Source organism: Clarias gariepinus, chromosome 1, assembly GCF_024256425.1.
Source record: "Clarias gariepinus isolate MV-2021 ecotype Netherlands chromosome 1, CGAR_prim_01v2, whole genome shotgun sequence".
Classification (NCBI taxonomy): domain Eukaryota; kingdom Metazoa; phylum Chordata; class Actinopteri; order Siluriformes; family Clariidae; genus Clarias; species Clarias gariepinus.
Window position 1 is genome coordinate 40689641 of NC_071100.1, and position 20630 is coordinate 40710270.

The following is a 20630-nucleotide window of genomic DNA, read 5'->3' on the forward strand; positions in this document are numbered from 1 at the left end:
GGTCACAGGGGGGCTGTGAAGGTAGGTGCCAATTAATTGCAGGGTACACAAACACACATACATACACTCACACTGTAGCAGCTTGTTTTAAACCCGTTTTAAATATTCCAATAGTGTGCAGGGATCATCTACTGCATAATCGTATTTTCCTTGCCCAATGCTTGCAGTATGTTTGTTAAAAAAAAGGTTATGTATAACAAACACTACTAATTAGATTTTATTTCAATTATTTGCTCTAAAACATCATAATGTTTACACAGGGCAGTGTAATTCCTGCCTTAATAGGATAATGTCAGTGCCTGTTTTTAAAGGCAAAGTGGCATGAAGTTGAAGCATCCACAGTACAAATGAACTAGCAATAAGCTTAGCGTGTCTGATAACATGTTGAAAATTCTTTACAAAAGATTGACACGAGAACCAAAGTTGGACATCAGGGTTGATGTATTTATTTGTTCGAGGACCATTTATGAAAGTCAACAGCATCCACTTTTTTTTCCACAATTTCAAAACAATGAAAATCACCACAAAAACAAATACAAGCACCAGATGCCTGGTCAAGTGGGAATCAAGAACTACAAGCAGCAAGCAGACGGTCAGGCATAGATGAAAAAAAGAGATTAGGTTGCTAATTGGGTCTTCTGTACCTCCAAAATCTGACATCAAGATAAATTAGTGGAATGCTTTGAAATAAATGTGTACACACTAAATGATAAAGCATCCGTGATGTTTTTGTAAAAGATTGTGGCTTCCAATGTGATTTTAAGAAAAAAAATCAGTTTCAGACATTTTATATTGAGCCACACATACTAATGCTGACAATTAACCTGGGGAGTTGAAAGAGACATCTTGGAGCAGACCGTGTGGAGTTTAGGTCATTCACTAGAAGCTAGAATTCTCCGAAACGCTTTGTATTGCATGTCCCAGGACGACACTGATACATTAATACAGAAACAAAATATAGTCATTATCTGTAAAGAGTACAGTCATGATCTGTGAAAAAGAAGAGCTGTAACTGCATGCAACATTTTCACCAAAAGTTTATATAAGCCATCAGAAACTATCTGAGCACAACACAAATCCTCTGCAGTGGCAACCATAACGGTGAGCCTGTCTCTAGAGAGACGTACCTACAGAACTAAGTGGGCTGGACAATATTTTACAGTTTTCTGTGCATCTTCCAACATTTGAAGAAAAAAAAAAAAAAAAAAAAAACATGAGGAAAACCCCCAAAGACCATATATCACAGAAGAAATATGGAATGCTCTTATAAACACTAGATTTATACATCATCTCATTCTAAACCAATCACAGCTTAAGTGTATCCTGGTGCCAATCCAAGTATAAACACTATTAAAACTAAATTTGGAAACATTTGATAAACAAGCCGTGTCCTCGTCCTTTTAATGACTCTGCAGAAGAATGAATACAACACACACAAGAATGAACAATATTTAAAGTGTCCAGAATTATCCCGGCTATAGGATTTACAATAGATCTGACAAACGCATCTCCATACCATGGAATAATAACACCTCAGACAGCCATACTACATTACAAACAACAACATTTCACTTTTTGTGTTTTACAGAACAGCAAATCACAGCAAGCTACACAGCCTTAGAGAAGTTCAAAACTTTCACCAAAGTACCGTGTAATCTTTCGGGGAGTTAAAATGTTGGAAGTCTGGACGTTGCTGACATGATGGGATTCTACTCTACAGAATCTTCTACCTACTTTATATATATCTGTATGTATTTGTACACATGTATTCATACAATTTAAATAAAATAACTTCCAGATATCAATACAACTCTCATACTTCAATAATAGGGCCAACATCACACCTGTTGAAGACATTTCTTCTTCTGAGGTTTAGTTTGTGTGTCTTAAAGAGCTGTTTGATTTAAACATGCATTCCTTTAAGACAAAGTGGTGTAATGTTTCAATCTTCGGTAAACAACGGTTAAAAACAGACACAGAAAGGGGGGAAACAAAATACATTTAAATAATTTACTATGTATTTACATAGTTGGGCTGTGTATCCAACACAGCGTCGTCTTTTTTTCTTGTTTGTCTTGCAGATGCTGTATTCTTTAATCTCCCATTTTTACTTTCGACGTCTAAAAAAAGGAGAGGAAAAAAAAGTGTCAAACAATATTAATATTTAAAGAACGTTTAGATTTATCAACTATACTTGCAGATAATTGATATTTTGATTATTGATAATTTAACTAAATATACAAGCTCGATCTCCAGGATGTGACTAATAAATTATGATTCGTATACATGTTTAGTCTGACCAGATGAAAATAAAGAACAAATATAATGAAAATGAGTTTTTTTGGTAATATAATTTTAAAAAGTGACGTCGTCAAAATTTAGAGTCGTTCTTTTTGTCAAAATTCTTATATTTATGTTCATACAGTATATGAACTCAATACATCTATGCGGCATGGCATGGAAGCACTCATTCTGGAATCTTGATTATCAAATGAAATCCTATAATTTAATCTGAAAAGAGGACTTTGGACCACTGCACTTCAGTCCAGTTCTTTTTCTCCTTAGCCCAGGTAAGATACTTCTGATGATGTTGTCTCCGGTTCAGGATTGGCCTGATGGTAGAAATGCAATAGTTGTAGCCCATGGCTGTGTGTAGTGTGTCATGGGATTAAATGCAGTCTGGCCAAGGTCCTTTCAGCAAGAACATTAACTTTTAACTACTCAGTCGTATAAATGAGATAAGTGCATCTACCAAATGCCATACAAATATACACATGTGATTTTTGTGGTTTGCCTAGAAATGGACAATGTACATGTACAATGACAATAGTATGTTTGTCCCACATTAGGTGACTTGAGTTTCTAGGGAGGAAATTTTGCTAACAACTCTCTACCACCTGCCTTTACTTTAATTCATTCTCTGGTTGAAGAAGGAGAACAAGAGGTAGTGAAGCACCTAACCAATCACAGATGAGACTGAATTCTCGTATCCAATCAAACACAGAAAGTTGTTGGGAAAAAAAGTATGGGGAAAAAATGGTCATAATGCAAAAGGTGGGAAAAAAAATACAGCTTGTGTCACGTCAAAAAACAGGATGCCCTGCAAGTGTTGCAATAGAAAAAAAAGGAACATCATGGTTTCAGTAAAATATATTTCCTCTCCTTAGACGCATGAAAGGCTTCTAAGAGTCATTATCATTATGTCTTATCAGTATAAAGTACATTCTCTTTTCTTTATGGAGAAAATTCTCTCATGAAAATACTGACCTGCAAGATGGCTACAATGACTCCAAACAGCCCGATGGCACTACCAAAGATTTCCACAATGAGAATCTTAACAAATAGGCTGGCATTCTGGGCATCAGCCAAAGCAGCCCCACTGCCCACGATGCCAACACAGATTCCACAGAAGAGATTGGAAAAGCCAACAGTGAGACCTGCCCCAAACATGGAGTAGCCTGGAAATACAGCACAACAAAATGATTTGACTAAATTAATTCATCTCTAAAATGGGATTTTTGTTCTGATAATTAAGTAAACGCTAAAATTTGTCAATTTGTGTGATTTTTATACCCGCTTGGTAGTTCCTTGCTCCAATTGTTTCTGGAGTTGTGCCAGTAAAAACCTAGGGTACAGTAGAAAGTTCAGAATAATATATTGATAAAATACTTTCAACAAAGCTTTTTTAGCAAATCAATCCAATTCAAATGCTTTATTATTTTTATTTATTTTTAATATTTCTAGGGGGGGCAGAAAGAAAAAAAAAAGCTTTCCACTTACTTTTTATGAAACAGAAACAAGCCAGTAAAATAGTTTAGTAGTAGTAGTCACTTTAAAAGCTCACCTCGGCCATGTTACTGATGACAATTGCCATGATGATCCCGTAAATTGCAACAGCTTCACAAAAAATTATACTGCAGAGCAAAGATTATATAACAATGTCAGCAATACTTACATGAAATAAATAAATACATACATAAAATAAATAAAAAAGACAGAACGAAGATGAAACAAACCTGACGAGGTTCTTGGTCTTAATTCTCGGAGCCTTGACACCTCCGCCGATGATGCTGGAGCCAGTGATATAAATTCCCCTGGAGAGACAAAAATGCAGAACATGCTTATTACTAATATAATGAATGTGTTTATACATCTGCTAATCTTTTGGGTCTTGGTTAGCTCGGTGGTTAAGGTACTGGACTACGGTTCATAAGGTCTCAGATGTATAATGAGAAAATGCAAGGTGCTCTAGGTGAGAGTGTCTGCCAAATGCCTTAAAACAAAAATTTACAGTATAACTTAATCATTTTTAATTTAAGTGGAGTTTTCAAGTGAAACCAGGACTTGTAATGGAACAATGTAAATGAAGTCTTAAAGCATATGTTGATAAGACTCTTAGCCACAGTAAAATATTTGAAAGGTACAAACGGTATAAAGAAGGCCATACATCAGTGAACAATGATCCTGGCTGAGGTAACTCAGAGCCCACTGCAGTCGTTTCTGTGAACATTCAGTGAGTGAAATGCATGTCCTTTAAAATCAACAGATAACTTGTCACCAACTTGCAGGAAAGATCTGTCTGTGAGAACTGTACACACAATCATTTATGAATACCACTCGCACATAACACAAACTCGACTGTGGAGTTACACCCCATTCCTGTACAGTCATGACCTCACTCTAAGCCATTTTCACATGTTTGGACCATTAAAGGATTTCCAAGGAGGCCAGCATTTTGGACATGAAGCAGGCAGTCTGAGCATAGCTCCAGCACTCTGAGAAGACTTTCTACAGTACCTTGATGGAAACCAAGCACTAGTGATATGCTGGGATAAGTGCATTAGTCTAGTAGGGGATTATATATAGAAAAAACAGGGAGTTTTTACTAGACTGTTATTTTGTGCAATAAAAAGTCCTGGTTTGACTTAAACATCCAACTTATATAATGCAAATGGTTAGAGAGCAGCAGTTGATTTTCGTTTTCGGGTGTAATGTAGCAGAAATTTGCCACACGTACACAGTTTTTGCTAAAGAGCATTCAGATAAGTACAAATATGGAAATTTCAGCTTTTTCCACATCATAAAATTTCCCCTGTCTCCACTGCGAGCTCTTTGGTTGTGAAAGAACGTGAAAAAAGGAAACAGTGTGATGTCTTACCAAGCCGCTCCAACCACAGACAGCGAGATGGCCAGGCCGATTCCAAGGTTGGCCCACATATACGGGGACGTCTCTGTTAAAAACCTGCCAGATAAGACAAAAGTTATTGAATAAATAAATAAATAAATGACAGTATTCTTGATCTAATGGTGAATATATTAATAAAAGTCAGCTTTGAGAGTATTCCAACAGAATGCATCTGCTTGAAGATACCCATAATTTAATAATGAGACTCACCATGCCACATCAAACCTGAACCCAAGGTCAAAGATCGTATAGCAGATTCCTGATGAGAAACGTGAAACACAGATTAATCAAACAGGAATCTGAAGAAAGCATACAAATTTATACTTTCATAAAAAAAAACACCTTTTCCATAGAAGGCAGAAAGAGTAAAATGTGATCTAACAGACAACTTCCCGCATTAAGAAGCATGAACAAAGTTTAAAAGATTTTATTAAAATGTAATGAACATTTTCCACAGCTAAAAAGAGGTCCATGAAGTGTTTGCTCCATTGAGGATGTGTGTGATAACTCACACTCACATGAGGATTGTTCCTTCCTCATTCAACCCAAGCTACAAAGACTTAAAGGGCTTAAAATGCTTAACAGCTATAATTGACTGACTAATGGAAGGAAGAGAAGGAAAATTATCCTAAAAACTTGGCATACCATTATGTATTGGAGTATCAACAATTATCTTTTTACCCAAAAAAAGAAAACATCCTCCTTTGGGTGATACCAGATAGCGTGACTATGGTTAATTCCCTTTGATAGGAAAAAGCAATACTATACCAGGAGCTGTGTTTCAGATGGAGACAAAACTGACAATTTCAATCCTAAAACTCTTTAAGCAATTGCAGTAACAAGTCATTGCACACTGTTTGTATTAATACAGTCCAAAGCCACGTTCATAAATATTAAGTAGAACTCTCCTCAGTTATCATAACTATCTTTAAAGCAGGCCATCTACATTTTGTGTCCTGCAAAGTGAGATGGGATTAAATTTCTGCATTGTCCCCGCTATTCCTAGACAGAACCCAGACCGACCATGAGCCTGACCAGGATGCACTTCTTACAGAAGAATAATGAATGTCTCAAAGTAACAACTTCTAGCTATTTTAATTGCACTGTTTTGTCAGCCAACACACACTAAGACCTATTCACTGGGAAGGCAGACTGATTCATTTAACTGATGAAGGAAGAAATTTCATACATAAACATTTCAGGTGATTTTTTAAGGCAGGAATAAGTATAGTTAATACACTCAAAGACAAAAGAAAAAAAATATATATCCTGATGATGCGGTAATATTTTCAGTTAAGGGTGCTAGAAATGATCATTGAACAAATTTTTGACTGAAATAAAAGTTATTTCGCTTTATGACATACAGTCAACCTTGGCCGTTTCAGTAAAGAGAATTTGCAAAAGAAAAAAAAAAAAAAGATATCCAGGTAATCAGAAGTAAATGATAACATTAAGGCCTGTGTTTTGCCAATACCATGTTACCCATTATTGTTTTTTGCTTCTTAAAGGTTCCGCGCATACAAAGACTGAAAATGGATACAGTGGGCTGTCCCTGATCATGGAATGAAGCATTTAATTTTGTTTTTGGGAGCGACTGGACAGGTAAGTCAGCTTTAAAGGATAGAAAAGCTGAGGAGAGAGAGAGAGAGAGAGAGAGAGAGAAAGAGAAATCTATATGTGGCAGTGATGCAAGCTACAGAACTTCAATTAAAGATGCAGAGTGGTACTGGGAAGAAATGTGTTAAGAAGAAAGGGTGTTTGGAAGTACCAGATAAAGCAAACAGAGTTCAATATACAGAACAAGTAAAGACAAGTTCAAGGAAGGAAGCGCTGGACGTTTTTTAAGAAAGACTGAACTAGAAAGTCGGCTTTAAAAGACAGCGAAGCTGAGGAGAGTGTATAGGGGAGTGGTACTGATAAGAAAATGTGACAAGAAGAAAGTGTCGAAGTACCGAATAAAGGAGTCAAAGAGTTCAAGACAAATAACGACAAGATTAATGAAGGATGCATTTGACAATTTTAAGATTTGGAAAATCTGCTTTAAAAGGACAGGAAGATGATGAACAAGCCTACGGTTGGTGTTAATGCAACCTACTGCATTACAACTGCTGTTAAACTACGAAGAAGAAGAAAAAAAACATTGTTCCTCTTTTTTTTGACATACAGTGCTCGTGCTACATTTTCACAACCTTTCCCTTGTCAGCTAAAGGAATTTGCAAACAGAAAAAATATATATTTTAATGTTAAGGCTGGTATTTATTATTTATTTATTTATTTAAGGGACCTGCCATAAAACACTGATAATTGTTTCTTTAAATTTTCAATTCGATTTTATTTGTATAGCGCTTTTAACAATTGACATTGTCGCAAAGCAGCTTTACACAATCAAAGAATTATTTAAAATTTTGTTAATAATGTGGTTGAAGCATTAATCAATGGAGATAGTAGTCTGACAGAAAATGCTACTCCTAAAACCTTCAAAAAATGTTTTAAAATTATATTCAAACCATGCTTAATTTGTTGTTATAGTATATTTACATTTTTGAGATTTACCATTTTAGTGTGAATCTGTGAATTCACGCGATGATGACATTTTTGTGAGAAGGCAGGCAGCATAATTTTAGCCGTTAGGCTAGGTGCTAACTAGCAAGATAGGAAGTAGGTAGTGAGCGAGAGCTGTCTAAAGTACTGAATGCAACCTACAACACGTGCCTTTAACACTGTTTATTCCTCAGGAGTATAATTTTTATTGAAAAATAAAGAAACAGCCGATGTGTGAGAGATGACAGCATAACCTGACTAGCCTATCATATCCTGTGTTATGCTATGCTACATGCTAGCTCTGTATATTAGCAATGCTAACCTTGGACGACAGAACGAGTCAGATAGTCTGTAAATCTTCCGAATAAAATGATATCCTGACAGAAACAGAAACGATCGTAGAGAAGCTGAAGGACTAGCGGTAAAGCAGTAATGGACAGATGGGGACATACCAACGATGAGGATGGTGCTCCAGAAGGCCAGAGTGACCCCGGTGTAGAGAATTGCGTGGCCGTTCATCATCCACTCGACTAAAAGCGCCAGTTTTTCGACCTAAACGTGCGCAGCCGCGGGTAATCTACAGCCTGTCGTGGTTGGAAAGGCGTTTGGATCAAAGTATAAACGAACGCTGCTTTGCTAACGCTGAACCAGAGGCACCTGAAAATCCTGCAGCCATCCAGAGACAGAGAGAGGAAGCGGAGATCAGCTGATCATGTGACGAGCACGACTTCACAGCACGTGACTCATCGACACACGGAAGGCGCGCGCTCGCCAAGCTGTGCCAATATTTATTCTCCTTTTCACTGTTACTTATTTTACCGTGTTGGAAACATACATATGTTTCTTTGTTTTAATTACTCCTGGTAACATGCCCATCACATCGTATTTATCTGGTTATGGACAACCCATTAAAAAAAAAAACATTCATTAAAATTATATTAAAGTAAATTATTGCTTTTAAAGGAGTTCTATGTGTAAAAGAAAAAGAAATACATTTCTGGAGATTGTTATGATCCAAATTACACCTTTTCTGTAGAATGACCCACTTATTTTCATGGCCTGGTGTCAAGAAGCCTTTTGCTATATAGCACAAAAAGGAAAACTTGCCTACAACATTAATGTAAATGTTTAATGTAATAATGAGCATGGCTTTAAGAACTTTGCTCCACTTCCTGTTCTTCTTGTCTTCCTGAATTATGCTACACAGCAAAAAGTTTCTTGGCATCAGACTATAAAACCGAAAGAAAGACTGCTCTAGGCTCCAGGCCACCATGACACTGTATGCAGGAAAATGTGGTATAAACAATAAGGGAGTGATATCTTTAGATAAAAAGTATACGGTCCCACTCCCACTTGAGTCTACCTGAGCCTCCAATAACTACCCGTACTCCATATTAACATCAATTAACATCAACTGTTATACTGAACTGCCTGCCACCTGAAAAACACACAGTATGAATGCAGATCAATTCCTGCTATCCGTTATCACCCAAATGAGGATGGGTTCCCTGTTGAGTCTGGTTTCTCTCAAAGTTTATTCCTATTGCCATCTCAGGGAGTTTTTCCTTGCCATTGTCGCCCTCGGCTTGCTCATCAGGGACTATCTGACCATTTTGATTCATACACATACACATTCACATTCCGTACAAACTTAAATATTTCTTTTGATTGTAAAGCTGCTTTGCGACAATGACAATGATTAAAAGTGCTAAACAAATAAAATTGAATTGAAATTGAATTGAACTTCCATGTATGGTCATAGTGACAAGACATTTCCTTAAACTTGACCTGTTTATAGTATATTGAACACTAGAGGATAAAAATGTATTTCATGACTAAAAGTACATACTGTACGTTGTTTAAGTAAAGTAATGTGTCTTTTATGTTAATAAAATTGATTTTGGCATCAGAAAAAATAAATGACAGTACTTTCCACAATTTTCGTAAAATGACTCAATTGTAAGCTTTTATAGGTTTTTTAAGTCAGTAGTGAGACCAGCGATGCTCTACGGCTTACAGACAGTGGCACTGAAGAAAAGAGAGGAGGCAGAGCTGTAGGTACCGTAGCAGAGGTGAAGATGTTGAGGTTCTCTTTGAGAGTGACAAGGATGGTTAGAACCAAGAATGAGTCCATCAAAGGGACAACCCATGTTAGATGTTTTGGAGATAAAGTCAGAGAGGCTGATATATTGTGAATATATTGGTAGAAGGACACTGAGGTTGGAACTGCCAGATAGGAGGTTTAGAGGAAGACCGAAGTGGAGATTTATGTATATAGTAAGAGGGGACATGTTAGTTGGACAAGTTAGTTGGTGTGAGAGAAGAGGATGTAGTGGATGGGGTTAGATGGAGGCAGATAATTTGCAGAGCAGGAACACTCTAATGATTTCTACACTGTTGGAGCACAAAGTGTTTTGTCTTCTAAAATGCCTCACACCAGAAGGAAGAAATTGGAATAAATAGTGTGTGTGGTATTAATGACAGCATGCCCACTTATTTTTATCAGTTGTCTGTGGACATGAATATAAATGCCATAATCCAGTTTTCTGAGGTCAGTTTAGAGCTAAAAACAAAACAAAATAAAACATGGAGCATGATGATCTAATTTCAAAATCTGAGCGTGACTCCTTTCAGTTACCTGAAAAAAGAGAGATGGCGATGAGAGATGGGAAAGTGTGCATCTTCTTAGTGCTTCTCTTACAGTACTGTACATACACTATATGGAGAAAAGTATTTGGCCAAACCTACTATATATATAATACTGAAACTTGCACATCTCGAACACGCATACACGTTTGTAGACGCGACATAGCTCCAGCCACACATGTTCGCAGTAGTGAAAAGAAAGTTTTGTTGTGCATTTGTTGTTGGAAATAGGTCTTTCAATTAAGGAAAAAAGCATTCATAGTTGAGTATTATTTCCGTTCATATGGAAGTGGTCATGAATGGGAATCGAGTTTGAAAAAGATGGCAGAACAATTCCTTGCCATACATATCACACCTGATGCCTGATTGTGCGGAATGTTAAAGGAGAGTTTGCTCAACTGTGAAGATCCGGCAAGAACTATGCATGCACTATGCAAACAAGGCATCTCCTTTTGCAGGAGTCTGCAGCAACCTTTGTTTCTGGATATGTTTGAGAATCTGTGTGAATGATATGAACACTGTCTACAGTGCAATGCACACACACTTTGAACACTTACATTATGCATCCAGTGGTAAATCAACATGCTAAAAGTGTGCATGTTAGTGTGACTCTGTGATGCACTGGTTCACAGTCATGTTGGAATAGAAAAGGGCCTTTCAAGATGTCTTGGTATGCTGAAGCATTAAGATTGCCATTCACTGGGGATGGGGGCCTGATTGAAACACCTGAATTTAATAAGTCATTATATTAAAAAAATTATTCAAAAACAGTTTCTTCCCTCATGCCATTAGGGACTGGATTGACACCAGCACACATGCATGCCCTTCCCAAGCAGTTCCCAAGTCAGGCAGTGATACAACTGTTTAGAATGCTCTTGATAGTCCCGCTGTAAAATATTGTGAGGCCGAGAGGTGAGAGACAGGCTTTTTTCACACTTTTCCAAAAATGAAGACATTGTTGGGCTTTTTTGGCAATGGACCTGGTGTTGAGGGACCAGATCAGGTTTTCTGCCAGCTAGGAATGTGCTGCTTTTAATGATCCTCAGAGCTGTTGATGTTTATAGTGCTGTTGGCTATGTGCTCTCCTGAAGTCAACAGCCGTCTCTTTAATTTTATCCACATTCAGAAGCAGGTTGGTTTTGCAGCAGTCCTCTAGCCGATTCACATTCGTTCTGTATGCCAGCTCATCATTCACTTCACTGATGAGACTCACCAGAGTCACTGATACAAGCTTGATGATGTGGTTCGAGCTGTGCATTGCTGCACAGTTGTGAGTCAGCAGACTAAACAGCAGTGGACACAGCATGCAGCTCTGGGGACCCCAGTGCTTAGTGTGGTGGTGCTGGAGATGCAGGTCCTAATACAGAATGATTGTCTCTCATTCAGACAAGCCAGGATACACTTACACATAAGGAAATTCAGGCTCAGCAGGCTCAACTTTACAATCAGGTGCTGAGGATTGGTTGGGTGAAGGCTGAACTGAATGTTAAATATTTATTACATGTCACAAAATGAGAAGTAACAAAATAAAAAATTGGAGAAGGTGAGAAGTTTTTCAACGTTATGATTTTTTCTCTCCTTTGTTATAAGTATACAGACTACAGTTGCATACCTGGATTCATATTTGGCAAAGCTTTGTGGATTTTTCTAGGCAGTTGCTTTCGCACAAATATTTGTTGTAAGACATGTCCACATCATTGTTTGTTGAGGTATGAACCATTCTGTACTGTACATGTTATGGTCTGGTGTCAAAAAACTTTGTGCCATGTAGGGTAAAAAGGAAAACGTTTTGCTCTACATTTACAGTAGCTTTAGATCTAGATATAGGGATAATTGTTGGCTTGCCCACATCTCATTAATGGCCTCAATATTGTAAACATATAGTACATACAAAGCATAGGCACATGCATTGCCTATGAAGGTGCTAAATTACATATACTTACCACTTCATGTATCTCCCATCAATGTGAGGATTCTCTCTGCTTGAAGGAAGTTCTCTATTGCACTGGTTTGGACAGCTCCTGTAGAGGTTTGGGGAAGGCCATCATAATCATAATAGGCCTCTTCAGTAAGTTTATCTTTTCCCTTTGGAGTTGACCAAAACCTTGTTTCTCACAGCAAGGCACATGGCCCAGAGAACTGGAAAAATTCTAGCAGTGTGGCTTGACATATTGGCACATGTGACACTGGACAAAAGCATGTGACCCTGCAATATCTGCCCCGATTAAAGCCTGTCAGTGTCCCCAAACCATGTGGCTAAAAGAATTTTAGGCATAATTCTAAAAGACACAGATGTTTGGCACAAACAAGCAGCTCGTCACCCTACCCATGGTAAACGGTGGTGCATCAAAGCACAAATCCAAGTCAACAAAGGAATGGCTGCAAAGAAGGTAGATCAATGTTTTTGAAAGGCTCAGTCAGAGCCCAAATCTAAATACTATCAAACACCCAAAGAATTACTTGATGGCTTTGCACAAGAAAGCATCTTGCAATTTGATCGATCTGGAACATTTTTGCAGGGAACATTTTTGCAGTGGAATAAAACTTCTGACTCCGGATGAGATACAGTACAGTATGTTGGTAGATGAATAAATATATGTAAATTAATATGTATATGTAAATATGTAAATATGTTTTTCTTTTTTCTCCCATAAAACATGCTGGTTAGTTTTTGACTTAAACATGTTGGTTACTGTATCACATTAAGGGTGGAATAAAAAGATCTGACCTAATTGACATAAGCTGTATATTGATATGGAGAAATAGGAAACAAAGACTTTTAAGAATGGAAAAAGTGTTGGGGGGCGGGGTGGGGGAGAGAGAAGAACATGCAGTCATAAAATTACTGGGGCAGTATTTCATGGTTTGGAAACTATGGCACTAAAGCTTATTTGTCCTTTGATATCAGGTCCTGGCTTTGCTGTTCGGTATGGGGTGGATCCTTGGGGATTTATAGGGCATGTGGCACAGAAACCACTGCATGGGAGGATGAAAGGATGGATTTCAGTAAATATTAATATGTTCTGGCCAGTGGGATAATCTGTCTAGAAACTGAAGTTGAAAATTGGCTGGTTTTCTCTAGTATAACAGGATAATTATGAATCCAAAACATCTACTGTACCTTTAACTACTTCACAAAATGCCAGCTGAAGTTTTTGGAACGGCGCTTACATCCTTTGACCTAAGCAATATTGTAAATAAAATCATGCTGCACATGCAAGATGGCACAACAATATCACATAACTAGAATTTCCTTTGAAGCAATAGTGTTTTTAAATTAATTAAATTAAAATATTTTATTTGAGAAGGATGCCCAAACATTTCCTTGCCATTAGACCTTGCCATTAGTCCTTGCCATATAAAATATATAAAGAAGCCGGAACTTAATATATATTATATATATTATATTTAAAATATATAAGTCATGCAAAAGTGATGTGTATACAGTACTGTATATACAGATATACAGTATATAGTACATACCTGGGTAGGATGCTGCATTTAATAAAATAATTGATCAGGACATCATCACTTCACCAAACGTCCTAAACGTGGCTTATATAAAACTTGACATACTGGCCTTTTTTACAAATATAGTACACTTCATCTGAACTAGGTAGCCATTTCATATTTTTTAAATAAAATTGGGGGTTGCATTGTGTCTTTGTAGATTTAAAGAAAGCGTACGACAGGGTGCCGAAAGAGGAGCTGTGGTGTTGTATGAGAAAGTCTGGAGTGGCAAAGAAGTATGTTAAAGTGGTATAGACATGTATAAGAGCTGTAAGACAGTGGTGAGATGTGCTGTAGGTGTGACATAAGAGTTCAAGGTGGAGGTGGGTCTGCATCAAGGATCGGCTCTGAGCCTCTTCTTGTTTGCTCTGGTGATGGACAGGATGACAGATGAGGTTAGACAGGAGTCTCCATGGACAGTGATGTTTGCAGATGACATTGTGCTTTGTAGAAAAAGCAGGGAACAGGTGGAGGAAAATCTAGAAAGATGGAGGTATGCTCTGGAAAGCAGAGGAATGAAGGTTAGCCGCAGCAAGACAGAATACATGTGTGTGAATGAGAGGAACCTAAGTGTAACGTAAGGGAGCAGAGGAAAAGAGGGTGCAGGACTTTAAGTATTTAGGGTCAACAGTCCAGAGGAATGGAGAGTGTGAAAAGGAGGTGAAGAGGTGGGCACAGGCAGGTTGGAATGGGTGGAGAAAAGTGTCAGGTGTGTTATGTGACAAAAGAGTATCAGCGAGAGTGAAAGGAAAGGTGTTCAAGACAGTGGTGAGACCAGCGATGCTCTACGGCTTAGAGACAGTGGCGCTGAAGAAAAGACAGGAGGCAGAGATGGAAGTGGCAGAGCTAAAGATGTTGAGGTTCTCTTTGGGAGTGACAAGTATAGATCAAGGATGAGTTCATCAGGAGGACAACCCATGTTAGATGTTTTGGAGATAAAGTCAGAGTGGCCAGATTGAGGTGGTTTGGACATGTTCAATGAAGAGATTGTGAGCATATTGATAGAAGGATGCTGAGGTTGGAACCGCCAGGCAGGAGGTCTAGAGGAAGACCAAAGAGGAGATTTATGGATGGAGTAAAAGAGGACATGAAGTTATTTGGGGTGAGAAAAGAGGAAGCAGAGGATAGGGTTAGGTGGAGGCAGATGATTCGCTGTAGCGACCCCTGAAAGGGAACAGCCGAAAGACAAAGAAGATTTATTATGGCCTTTATGGCAGTGTGTAATAAGGTCATGACCCTTTGATGCACTTAACAACCTATACATTGCTCTTAGATCAGCCATAACGTCATGACCAATATTTAGTGGGTCTCCTTTTTGCCACCAAAACTGTAATGACCTGTGTGTTCTGACACCTTTCTGTTGGAAGCAGCATTAATCTTTTTCTCAATTTTACCTACAGTAGCTCTTCTATTGGATTGGACCACACAAGCCAGCTTTCACTCCCCATGTGTAAACTCCTCATTCACTGAAGTTGATGTGTTGGAAGCAGAAAAAATGGGCAAGCATAAAGATTTGAGTGATTTTGACAAGGGCCAAATTGTAATGGCTAAAGGAAGGAAGACACTGAGACAGGGTCATGGGTGGCCAAGACTCACTGATGCACTTGAGGAGCGAAGGCTGGCCATTTAGTGCGATTCAATAGAAGCGCGAGTGTAGATCAAATTGATAAAAAAGTTAATGCTGATAGAAAGTTGTCAGAACACACAGTGCATCAATGTAATGGTGGCATAAGGGGGACCTTCTTAATATTAGGCAGGTGGTCATAATGTTATGGCGGATCGGTGTAAGTGTTATAATGGTAAATCACTTTTTGTAAATTTCAAAAGATACATAAAATATTTTAAAAAGCTCATTACTATTTAGGGTGATAAGAAAGCTGAACCAAAAAGTTGCACACTGCCTTATCAGACAGATGATGGTGCTAAAGTTCTTTCAAACTCAATGTTAGTAGGTTTGTCTAAAATTTCAATTTTTCAGTCCTTTCATTTGCTTGGTGGTTAGATAAGATTTTAAAATATATTAAATTAGCCCTTAAATACTCATAGTTTATTAACCCAAAGTGTAGAACATAATAATTTAATATATTGAGGGAACTTAACTTTAAATGCTTTAGTTAATAACCAGAAATTGAGTAACAGAAATTACTGTAATGAGACCACTGGACCTGTCTCACATCCCACCAGTGTATGCATGCTTAAACATATTAAATATGTTATGAATACCTTCATTTTTAATTTTTCACTGTTTTATGGTAGCTATATATACCTGTTTAAAGATACACAACAGGAATATAATATCCAGTCAATCACACTTATCAGGCTTTGTTCCAGATAGACTTTATCACTTGCACATCTTTTTTTGATTTAGCTGGAGTACAGCTCTTGAGAAAACCAATCCTGTCGATAAAGAAACAGAGAAGAGAGGGAACATCCTATTTGAAAGTGAAATTATTCTTCATATAAAGTAAAAGGCAAAGACAGAGACGTAAAATTTAAATGCATAAAATAAAAGCATAGGATTTGCATAATTTGATCAGAGTAAGGCTCATTCATGTGCTGTTCCTGTACAGTATGTGATGTATACTTGTGTGAATAAATACATTTGCGGTTCATGAACATGTGACTAAACTAAGTTTACATATGACAACTCGTCACATGCTTTACGAATTAGAGCCTGAACAGACCTTGCCATTATTAATAGTTTTAACCTTCAAACATGCTTTAAAGTTTGCAACACTATTACTTAAAATCCATAGCAGCTTTAATGTGCTCACAGCATGTTTCTATCTGGGCATTATAGTGTTTGTATTTTTTGTTCTCTGCCCCTTTCTTCTTACCAACCCTGAATAAAGACATATTATAATAAAATAGTATAATAAAAAATTCCATAAATAATATAATAAAAGAATATAATAAAATGTCATAAATGGTATTAAAATACCAGTTTGTTGTGTAATTTAATTTCCCTCCCCTTGCCTTTTGCGGTTTATATCGGTTTTTTTTTCTGTCACATGAAAAAAGAGCATTATATTAATTAGAGTGCCTTTGTTTATAAATATTTGTTCCTCATATTGGAAGACAAATTAAAGAACAAAAAACCATTCATTTGATTATTATTATTTTTTTTTATTCTAGACACATTTCGATAACTTCAAACCAAACAGCAAAAGAGCCTCACTGATTTAGCAAATGCAAGATAATGAGCACTGGGGGACCATGTTGCTGATAGCATGACACCCAGCCCTAATGGCATGCCATGTATGATGGTAGCTGTAGCAACTGCAGTAGGGTAGAAAAATGGAACATAATGTAATTGCAAACATAACATGCTATTCCAGTTCATCAAGAATGAGCTGTGTGTATCTGGCTCTATTATGTGCTTAGTTGGCTTTGGACAGTGCATAAATACCTGCTTGTATGTGCCTTCATGGCCAATCCTAATTTAATTGAGATATGGGATTTTGCACGATTGCATTATGAATAATTGAATTATCATCCATCTGAGGCCTATTGCACACGATGCTTCAATCAACCTCATCTCCAGTGCCTTTATTCTGCCCCAAACACACACACACACACAAACACACACATTATTTATGAGGTGCCTCTCATTTCCTAATGTGTTGATAAAGACTTATTTATTTCTCCTGTCGAAAGCGGGGACATAATAGAACATTTTAGGACCACATCTGAGAATCGGAAATGCATTTAAAAGCCACAAGGAAATAAAAATGATATGCATTTAATTGTAATCATTTAAGTTTAATGGCGGGTTCTTTTTCCTACAGTTTTAAACGAAAAGACTGTGCAGTTTTATGTCACATATGAAATATAATAACGGTTATATTTACTGTGCATGCAGGTAAAATCATCATCTTGGTGTGAGAGAAGGAAAACTCCTAAAAGGACTATTATCACCTAGCCAAGTATTTTTTTTGATACTGTAGCCAGTCTGTCAGCAACCCAGTATTTCAGCACTGCCAGAACTACACAAAGCAAACTGACAAGAATTTAAATGCAATCGCTGTGCAGCTGAACTACCCACATGAGATCAAATTATCCTGAAAAGTAGACTTTTCAAGTCATTACTTACAACATTCAAAGCAAGTCATTTTAAACAGCATTAGGCCTATTAACAGGCAGTTATGTGTGCAGGTGAAAAATGTAGCACGATAGTCTACTTTAACTCTTCCTAAGTAAGAATGAATTTTATATTCTTCATACATCTTATCATATTTAATCTTGGCGCCTTGCCTCTTGCTTGCTCGCCATACCAATCGAACATGACATTCATTTAATGGCTAAATATCGCCATTTTAACATGTCTGTTGGGCTTTGAGCCAACAGGACCAGTTTAGGTGATGGGCTTTTTCATCTCCAAAATGGCTATTCGTTTAGTACTAAGTCTGGCAGACAAATTTAGCAATGTTTCAGCCTATGATTGGTATGTGTGCGCCTATGTCAATAAAATTATTTAATGCTAAACCATAGAAATGTCAAAATACCATTATTTAACATTACGCTTGGTATAAAATCATTACATGGTACAAACACCCAACTCTCTTCCATAGGTGTAAAGAATGTTTTATTAATAAAACACTCAAAACGGAACACAATATGCCATATAATGTAACAAACATTGGAGTGCCTGTGGCCGAGCAGTGTGGCAAAGAGAACGTGGGGTATTAACATGAAAAAAGAAAAAGAAAATTGGCTCTCAGGTGGGAGCTGGATTTCATTGTTCACATAAAAAAGAACAGGCTCATACGGCCAACTCGTTCGTGACCGACCCATCACTATCAGGTTATTTCTGTTAGAATTTCCGGCATGTTTTTTCATTCATGCTTTGGGTTTCATCATTTCTGCATGGTTTAGTGTTTATTGTGGTTTGAGTTCTGGAGAACACACGGTCATGGCGATTTTCTCCTTTCTATTGTCGAAATTTTGATGACCTGATACCAGGATGCTCTATAAGTGACCTTGGAAATTGCTAATATTTAAGACTATGGGTCTTTAAATATAGGCAAATACAAGGTCTTTAGTAGTTCTATGTGTAGATGATTAGTCATACCATATCAACCTTTTCTACTGCATCAGGTGCTTTCTGTAGATTTGTCTCTATCAAGTACTGTGTTGTTAACACTGACAAGCCATACCATAAACCACACTGACAGGCGAAGTGAATAACATTGATTTTCTTGTTACAGTGTCACCTCTCAAAGGAGTGGGACATAATAAGCAGCAAGTGAACTGTTAGTTCGTAAAGTCGATGTGTCGGAAGTAAAAAAAAAAATAAATTTCGGAATGACTTTGACAATGATGTCAGCGTACACTATGTCTCTATATTATATATTACAACTAGTTAAAGTACTCCTTGTTGACGGAAAAAGAGTTTGTATAAATAGTTAGAAGATTAAAGCTAAAAATAAGCTGATCAGCTTTAATATAATCAGTAATATTTTTATTTCAGGTTAAAGCGCATACCTTATTAATACAAAATAAAAGAATTTTTTAGCAGTAAAGTATATGAACTAATCCCAGTAAAAATATCCAGTTTAGCAATAATTATTGATGAATGTGTTTACATGGAGCAAGTGGTGCTTATTAGTAGCTTATTAGATTATTAAATTTGGGACATAACTGGTCATAACTGGTCACTAATGGTGCAGGTTGAACTTCGGGCAGATATCTAAATACTGAAAAAAATTTCATAAAATTCTATCCAGCCAGTTTTGTGTGATGCTGTGACAAAATCTGGCTGGACGGACATACAAACAGCAAAATGTCTAAATTTCTAAAACAAACGTAAAGATGTCATTTACAATGTACAAACAAAACCTTTCTTTTATTTATATACACTAGATGTGTCCTTTATTCATACATCTTCAATAACTGCTGGTCAATCTTGGAGAGAATATTATTTGACCAAATGTGTGTTTAACTGATATGAGCACCATATAAGCATTTTGTTTATCCTATTCCATATTTAGTCCCTTTTGTGTCCTTATAATAACCTCCACTCCCCTGGAAGTCTTTCCACTAGATTTAGATTTTTAATTTGCTCATTACGCTATAAGAGCATTTGTGACGTCAGGCACTTATGTTATATGAGGATGCCTTGTTTCAGTTCATCCCAAATGTGTTCAGTAAGGTTGAGGTCAAAGTCCGAACAATCAAGATCTTCCAGTCCACCTTTGGCAAACAATAGATCTGTGAACAGGGGCATTATCATTGCTGGAACCTGTTCTACCACTTAGATTAAGTTCAGGGGAATTGCAATGCTATGGCATTTAGGGAAGGCCCTCATATGAGTGTGATGGTCATGTGCCCAGATACTTTTCTCTGGCCACCTGCAGGCTTTCTATGATTTGCTAAAGCAGTTATACACCATAGTGGTTAGCACTGTTGCCTTGCACCTTCAGGGTCCGGGTTTGATTCCCGTCTCTGTGTGCATGGAGTTTGCATGTTCTCCCCGTGCTTGGTGGGTTTCCTCCGGGTACTCCGGTTTCCTCCCACATTTCAAAGACACGTAGGTTAGGTTAACTGGCGTTCCCAAATTGCCTGTATTGTGTAAATGAGTGTGTGAGTGTGTGTATTTGTGCCCTGCGATGGATTGGCACCCTGTCCAGAGTGTACCCCGTTGCGTGCCCTAGGTCTCTAGGGATAGGCTCCAGGCCTCCCGCGACCCTGAATACAGGATAAAGCGGTATAGATGATAAGTGAGTGATTATGGAATTTGACATATTCC

General features: G+C 37.4%; 1 protein-coding gene across 1 annotated transcript; it reads right to left on the bottom strand.

Moving 5' to 3' along the window:
- Window positions 1-423: 423 nt before the first annotated feature.
- Window positions 424-8444, bottom strand: atp6v0b (ATPase H+ transporting V0 subunit b). The gene is made up of 8 exons (XM_053502668.1): window positions 8179-8444; window positions 5396-5444; window positions 5159-5242; window positions 4017-4094; window positions 3845-3914; window positions 3574-3625; window positions 3268-3458; window positions 424-2120 (listed from the first exon to the last, which is right to left on the bottom strand). The coding sequence occupies exons 1-8, from the start codon at window positions 8246-8248 to the stop codon at window positions 2094-2096; spliced, it is 621 nt and encodes a 206-aa protein (XP_053358643.1). The 5' UTR covers window positions 8249-8444; the 3' UTR covers window positions 424-2093.
- Between the last annotated feature and the right edge of the window lie 12186 nt (window positions 8445-20630).

Bases quoted from the DNA above. Each gene is read 5' to 3' on its own strand.
- atp6v0b (XM_053502668.1), bottom strand. From the start codon at position 8,248: ATGATGAACGGCCACGCAATTCTCTACACCGGGGTCACTCTGGCCTTC. The intron at 3,915-4,016 runs GTTTGTTTCATC...TTTGCTCTGCAG, and splicing joins AAGACCAAGAACCTCGTCAG to TATAATTTTTTGTGAAGCTG. The intron at 3,459-3,573 runs GTATAAAAATCA...CTGTATTTCCAG, and splicing joins AGCAAGGAACTACCAAGCGG to GCTACTCCATGTTTGGGGCA.